The following is an 8,044-nucleotide window of genomic DNA, read 5'->3' as shown; positions in this document are numbered from 1 at the left end:
AGCTTGTAACAATAAACCATACAAAAAATCTGTAATTTTTTGTAACTCTTTTTATATTAATTAATTAATATTTTTTATATTAATAAATAAATACTGAAATATTTTGAAATTGGTGGAAGAGTTTGAGTTTTGTAAAGTAATAAATTATTGTTCATGGTAATTGACCTTTTGCCGTTTTTCTCGATTTGAACAATCATTGAGAGACAGTTGTGTTTAGAGCAGCTTTCATGTACGATGAGACAACCGATTCTTTCGGTTGGTTATTCAATACATTCTTGAAAGCTATTTCCAATAAAGCACCAACCACGATTTTGACTGACCAAGACGCTGCAATGGCAAAGGCAATATTCCAGCTTATGCCTGACACAAAACACCTTCTATGTATATGGCACATAATGCAAAATACCCAAAAGCATCTTAGGAATTTGTCTGTTGGTGGAAAAGGCATAAAAAGTGTGATATCAAAATTAATGTATGAGATTGAGGATGAGGAAGAATTCATGGTGGAATGGGCGTTGATGGAACAGGAATTTCCTGTGGAGAATAACAACTGGTTGGCCAACTTATTTCATTTGAAACATGTATGGGCCAAGGCATACGTCAAACATATGTGGTCGGCTAGTATGCGTACTACACAACTTAGTGAGAGCTTCAATGCTCGCTTGAAACAGTACTTAGCGAGACAATATGTACTTCTAGAGTTTTTCAAGCATTTTGAAATGCTCTTGTTCGACAACCAATACAAGGAGTATGCAGCTGAGTATGATTTGCTCCATAGGATGCCCAAGCTGAAAGCAAGGTCTCCTATTTTAGATCAAGTTGAACGTCTGTACACTACTAACATCTTTAACCTTTTTTTAGGAATAGTTAATAGTAGCTGGCATGAGTGAAAATATCCATAAGTGCAACGATTATGGTAACAGGGGTTTTGTTTATGAAGTTGCGGTTTATAATAATAACTTGCATTGGCTCGTCATAAGGACACATGATGACTTATTATCATGTTCATATGGAAAATTTGAAATGGAGGGTATCATGTGCAACCACACTCTTAAAGTCTTTAAAGATGTGATGTCTGGTAATGAAATACCCAGTCGATATATATTAAAAAGGTGGACCAGAAATGCCAAGGATGGCAAGGTGGAAGATATACTTGGCATTGATGTAACGACGGATCCTAGACTCGAAATGAGGCGACGACACATAATCCTTTGTCGTTATCTAACAGAAATTTTTGCCATTGCATCACTGAGCGATGATGGATTCAATAATGTTTTGCTACAGGTCATAAGTTTGAAAAAAATTGCTCAAGGATCAGAACCTAATCCTAGGCCTGCATGTAAACAAACCGCATAACCAAATGGCATTGCAAACAACATTACAAATATAGAGTTGAATAGTTATATGAAAAACATAGAAGGATTGACTCCAAAAGGGATTGCCATGAAAGATACATTCAAAGGGAGAAGACGTAGGCTAATACCTGTGTTGGAGAGAGCCACTTCGAAGAAGAGAAAGGCCGTTGTGGTTGGAATGACAGGTTGCAGTCGTAGTAGGGCAACCCCTTTATATATTTTAAACAATGTGAGTTTTGTTTTATGTTTTATATATCCCCTACCCGATCTATACCCTAACTGATGAGTTGATGATTTTTGGTGAAGGGTGCTGAAATACCAGTAGAGTTTTTCTGCTTTAATAAATGTTATATGCCAGCATGTTCAACACAGGCTAGGATTTGGATAACAGTCTGACTATTTATTTTGGTTAACCCATGACTCTATTAACTAACCAGGTATGTGATGTCATCTAAACTAATTAAAGTCATCAAATAACTCATAATTTTTATTTAGTAACTATAATGGTAACTTAAATTTATTAGCAGAGTAATATTGGTGATCCACGAAGAATGTCACCTGAAGTATTCATAACTCCATTTTCCTATGACGAATCATTGGTGGTGAATCTAGCAAGTGTATATTCATATTAATCCCTAATCTCTTTTTATTTTAGTGAATTGTAATTGTGACATGCGTTAATAAATTTAATGAGCTGTTTTTCTATGCATGTTATATAAAAAGGGAGTTGATCTAGATGTTGTACGTGAGACAAATTTCACGCCAATTATCCAAATGTGTAATACCTTTAATTTTAAAAGGATAGTCTCGGTATTTTAATTAATGCTTTTATTGCATTTTTATTGAATTATTTGATTATTTGCTTAATTGGTTAATTGTGTGTTTATTTAAATTAATTGTTTAATTGTAATTGTGTATTTATTTAAATTCATTGTTTAATTTAATTATTTGGTTAATTGTTGATTAATTGACTTGTTTTATTTATTAGCTTATATTATTTATTTATTTTAAATCTGTGTATGCTTAGGTGGACTTAATTGGTTTATAATTTATATGTGTCGTATATAGTTTAGGTTTAGGGTTTTTCTTTTTGTGAAGCTATGTTAGCCGACTTATAATTGGGTTGGAATTAGAAGTAGGTTTTATAGACGCCTATATAAATATAAGTTATGAGTCTGCCAAGGGTTTTTAAAACCCTATTCACGTACTATGAGGCAGAGAGAAACAGAGGGGGATTTGGGAGGAAAAGAGAAAGAAACTTGAGAGAAACATAGAGAGGTTCAAGGAGGAAGGAAAGGGTGTTGCTCATGGGTTGAACCAAGAGGCAACAGAGGAGGAGAACAGTGAACTGAGGAGGAGAATAGTCTTGGGATTTGCCGGAACTCAGAGACGGTGGTTTAAGGTTTCAAAACTGAAACTAAAGGCAAGTTATATTCTAACTCCTTCCCTTAAACCTATGTTCTGTGCATGCTTTATAGTCTCCAAGAATTAAATTAAACTTTAAAACGGATGTTTTATGCATGTTAAATTAAACTGTAAACTATTGTGGTTTTGTTTAAACTGAAACTATTTTGTTCATAAACTGTTATCAATTAAGTTTTAAAGCTTGTTAACAATTCATATTGGAATTTGAGGAGTTTCTGGAACTAGTGGGACATGAATTGAACTCTAGGAACTGTATTAGACATCACAGTAGGTTCGGTAAAGTCGTAAGAGGCGAAGAAGATGAACCAGAATGGGTAACGGTTCTCTGTGAGAGGGAGAGCCGACTCTATGGATTGAGGGAGCCGGCTCCCTAGACCACAGAGCCAGCTCCCAAGGTGTGGGAGCCGGCTCCCAATGGTTGAGAGCAGGCTCTTAACTTGTGAGAGCATGCTCTCATGCTAAACTTGATACTGGACGTGGTTTGAGGGCTAGTTTTGGGTTTTTGAAGTTTTTGGACTGTTTTGGGTGATTAGTAAGGACTCTAAACATTATATTATGCTGTATTAGAACCCACATTGTATAATTAATGTCTTTATACTAATGGATTTAATAGTAGGGAAGTTTAAACAATCTTGCATGTTGTTAACGAATAGGAATGATTAAACTGTTTAATTTTTCCTGGACTATTTTGGGTGAATAGTAAGGACTCTAAACATTATATTAGAACCCACAGAGCATAATTAATGTTTTTATGCTAATAGATTTAACAGTAGGGAAGTTTAAACAATCTGGCATGCTATTAACGGATAAAGGATACATATCAAACTTTAGCTATGCTTACTCTGGAGTTATAGTTGAGGATTAAATGGATATTATGAAATTTATATATTAATTTGTATGCTATTAAGGATTGTGGAAGATTTAACTGCTAGTTTTGTTTTAGCAAATTAAATAGACTAGTATAAATGTATTTATGGAATTTTAATATAATGTGCTCAGTTTATATTTCTGATTATCATTATATCATGCTATGGATTTTAATTGATGAACGATTAAAATTTCTGTTATGTTAATTATATGGATATGGATGATTTAAATTGTTTATCTTTACTCTAGCAATTTAAATGGAGGTTATATGATTATAATCATATACTGGATGTATGATAGGATCTTGCATATATCTGACTTCTATTATATTTGTCTCTGAATGTATTTGATGTTTAAATGAGTGTGCATCATTTATGGATCATGTGCATTATATGCACCAGTATGGGATGGTGGCATATTAGGGATAGATTAGATCAAAACGCTAATTCTTACCTATTCATACATACGGTATGTTTGTCTCTGGATGTATTTGATGTTTAAATGAGTGGGCATCATTTATGGATCATGTGCATTATATGCATCGGTATGGGACGGTGGCATATTAGGGATAGATTAGATCAAAACGTTAATTCCTACCTATTCATACATACAGAATGGATTAACTAAAATAGTTAAATTCTACATGGATTCATGTCTTGTCAACTAAAACAGTTGAACGACATATTAGATATTTGTTTTATTTTTTTGTCATCTTGGCCCTCAAAAATCCATTTTTTCCCGAAAAACCCCTACTGTCAGCTTTTTGCTATCTTTTGGTACAAGTGTGCGAGTAGTGAATTCTCGTAACCGGTTAGATGACTTGGGGCAGTGTTGTGGTAATTAATTTTGGCCTCTTAACCGGTTAGGAAAGTTTGGTAACCGGTTAGATGTTCTTAGGTTGGCTTTTTTTTTTTTTTTTACCTTTTTGCCCTTTTTCCTTCCGTTAACTATATCTTCTTCGTCCAAACTCCGAATCAAGTGATTCTTGAGTCTAAGTTTATTATTTTTTTGTTGTCTTTCCAATGGTGTACTCAGTAGCACCCACTTTCATCTTGTAAATGACCTTTTTGCCCTTAGGTTCATTCTCGTCCGTTTTTGAAACTCTACTTCTGCATTTGTTTCCTTTGGGTTCCGTGATTTCATTGAGTGTCACATTGGTGTCTTAGAGATGTGTTGTATCTCTAAAGACTGTTGTTTTATCTTTTACTTCCACATTCTGGATTCGTTATCGGATCTACGTTCGGTTCATCACAGAACGTACTGGCCCAAAAACCAGGGCCGTCACAGGTGGTATCAGATCTTCTAGGTTTGAATACCTTGGACGACAGGCTTTGGGTGCATATCATGCTTTTATTGATGTACTTTGATGTCTTCACATACCTTTGGTAGCATGTTTTGGTGTTGTAACATGTTCAAGGGTTTCTTGATAACACGTTTGGTATTATGACATGTCTCTATGCTTATATGCGTATGTGTTTAAAAGCATTTTTGTTTGACATGTATGCTTATTTGCTTAAGTATTTAGCCTTTTAAACAACTTTCTTTGATTGCTTTAGCATGACTGTATGTTACATAAATTGACGTGTTATTTATTTGATGTATTCATAGTGTGAGTTGCATTCGATCATAATAACTCATGTTATTATTGATCTCATTTCTTTTTTCACGCATATAACATCACAGTCTTGACTCACGGAGAGTCTTCTCATTAGGGCTCAGGTGAGTATAGAGTTGTAGTATCCGTCTGATGAGATGAGACGTAAGTCACGGAGGCACCGTTACATCTCATTTTCTTTTATCTTTTCGTGATATAGTCATGGTGGTATTAGAGGTGTCGATGTTATCTCTTAGGATGTGATCCCCCTCGGATCCGAGACACGGGTCGATCAGTGTAATACCCCTAATTTTAAAAAGGATATTCCTGGTATTTAATGGTATTTAATTTATTATTTAAGTGCATTTTATTTGATTAGGTGTTATTACTTTATTTTATTTTATTTATTAGGTGCTTAATTATTTTCTTTTGTGGTGATTTAATTTATTTAAATGATATTTATTTTTAGTTATTTGATTGGAATTACTTGTTAGTGTTTTAATTATTTAATTGGCATTAATGGTTTAAGTGTAATTGGTTTAGTTGTTTGATTGGAATTACTTGTTAGTGTTTTAATTATTTAATTGGCATTAATGGTTTAAGTGTAATTGGTTTAATTATTCTATGTGTGTCTTATTTTATGTGAGTCTTATTTGGTTTAATTGGGTATACTAATTATTATTTTGTTCAATTAGATTATTTGCTAAGTATTTAATGGTAAATAGGGTAATTAGGTAAATACATCTAACTAGGGTTTTAATTACAGTATAAATTAGGGTTTTATATTATAACCGTCGTATGTTTCTACGTTAATTGGATGGGCCGGTTAGAATTGTGAGTTGGACTTAAATGAACCTAGGGTTTAGGAAAACTCTATAAGTATAAGGTAGACGTCTGTGTAGGGTTTTTTTTAAACAAAGCACACGTTTTGTGGAAGTGGAGAAGGAAAAATGCAGTTTTTCACATTCTGCCAAGGTTTGATCAAAGCTCCGATCCCGCTTCGTCCGTGGTCCGATCGAGCTGAATTTTGGAGGAGAGGTTCACGACTCAGTGACGCACAATCTGAACAGAGGAGATCAGAGTTTGACCTCGGGAACAGTGATTCATACTCGTGAACAGTAACTGGGTCGCATAGGTTTTTTTCCATTCTGCCCAGATTTCATCAAACATCCGATCCTGCTTCGTCCGTGGTCCGATCGAGCTAAATTTTGGAGGAGAGGTTCATGACTCAGTGACGCACAATCTGAACGGTGAAGATCAGAGTTTGACCTCGGGTATAGTGATTCGTACTCGTGAACAGTAACTGGGTTGCACAGGTTTTTTTCCATTCTGCCCAGATTTCATCAAACATCCGATCCCGCTTTGTCCATGGTCCGATCGAGCTGAAATTTGGAGGATAGGTTCATGACTCAGTGTCGCACAATCTGAACGGTAGAGATCAAAATTTGAGTTTGGGAATAGTGTTTCGTACCCATGAACAGTAACCGGGTTTTGGAACTCGTAGGGATTTTTTTAAGAAAACGACGTTGAAACTTTGAACAAAAGTTTTTGGGGCAAGATTCTATCCTTACTCTTTCCCTTAGGCTTTATACTCTTTGCACTCTTAAATGATTCCAGGATTAATGAAGATTAAACCAAACTAAAATGATATCTGTTTTGCTATGAAATTGGTAGTTACAGTAGTGTTGTATGCTTGTTCAACCTAGACTAAGCATGTTTGTGGATGCATTGTGGTTCTGTGGTTCACGTTTTTCCTTACCACTGCTAGTATAAATTATTGGAAGGATGGGTCTAGATGATAGCTATCTTAACTTCTGTAATAGCAACTGTTGGAACTTAAATACTAGGAGGATTTGAGTTTAACACTAGATCGGTTTTGTGGAACACTATAATTTGAGCATGTCTACATACATACTGTGAATATTGTTTTGATGCTTACATTATCACAGTTAGTATCAACTGTGGAGGTTAGGATTTTGTAATACATACCCTACATATCTGTATGTCATTTGTAAGGTGTTAAATGGAAGTTTTAATTAATTCTGTCTTTATATCAGACTAAAGGGAACAACTTAAATTGGGCATGTATATGTTGTTGTTGTGACCCTGTTTATCAATGCTTATTTTATCACTGCTAACATTGAATGTTAGATGTTGGAATTTAGTTGATATATATTTGATTTATTGGTATTATTGACTACTGGAGGATTGAAAAGTAGGCACCGGTATGGGACGGTGGCATATTAAGGATGGGTTTGGTTTTTAAAACAATACCATTACCCACCTACTTGGAATAAGGATGGAATTAACTAAAAGTTAAGTCCCGTGGATTTGTATTGTCAGGGCAACTACTTGTTGAGCGGCAATACCAGGGATTTTGGATGGATTTTATATATGTACTGTTATGGTGCCTCGGTATGAGCTTGAGCCTCAGGACCGATGGCTAGGGAGCGTATATGCATTGGGATGTATAGCTGGCTACGATGGTTGGAGGTGTACCCTGTTTAGGTATAGGTACATATGCCCACTTTGTGTGCGTTTTAGCATGTTACCTCTATTCAGGTTTAGACCGGCCTGTAGTCCAGTGAGAGTCCTTTAGTGTGACTATATATATATTGTATTCCTTATGGTTCGTATAGAAAGGGTACTGACGTCTGTCTTTTCATGTTAACAGATGGTTAACGCTAGAGATGGACAGGACGTGCAAGGAACTAGGAAGGAAAGGAGAACGGCACGTAGGCAACAATATCTCCTACGGCGTCAGCAAATGGAGGAAGAGCAGCAAAGGCTTGGGTTTTAAGAT

At 35.2% G+C, this 8,044-nt stretch overlaps 1 protein-coding gene across 1 annotated transcript; it reads left to right on the top strand.

The window, feature by feature from the left end:
• The first annotated feature begins 227 nt into the window (after nucleotides 1-227).
• On the top strand, nucleotides 228-1,356 carry LOC132272498 (protein FAR-RED IMPAIRED RESPONSE 1-like). The gene is made up of 2 exons (XM_059773636.1): nucleotides 228-799; nucleotides 924-1,356. The coding sequence occupies exons 1-2, from the start codon at nucleotides 228-230 to the stop codon at nucleotides 1,354-1,356; spliced, it is 1,005 nt and encodes a 334-aa protein (XP_059629619.1).
• Nucleotides 1,357-8,044: the final 6,688 nt, after the last annotated feature.

Source organism: Cornus florida, unplaced genomic scaffold (genome assembly GCF_030987335.1).
Source record: "Cornus florida cultivar Cherokee Brave unplaced genomic scaffold, ASM3098733v1 CherokeeBrave_3.0.0_Hap2_Chr09, whole genome shotgun sequence".
NCBI lineage: Eukaryota > Viridiplantae > Streptophyta > Magnoliopsida > Cornales > Cornaceae > Cornus > Cornus florida.
Note: the sequence above shows the minus strand (reverse complement) of the source record. Positions and strands in the feature narration are given on the sequence as shown.

Coding starts and splice junctions, on each gene's coding strand:
- LOC132272498 (XM_059773636.1), top strand. CDS start 228: ATGTACGATGAGACAACCGATTCTTTCGGTTGGTTATTCAATACATTC. Junction 800..923: donor ATGCCCAAGCTGAAAGCAAG/GTCTCCTATTTT, acceptor TTATGGTAACAG/GGGTTTTGTTTATGAAGTTG.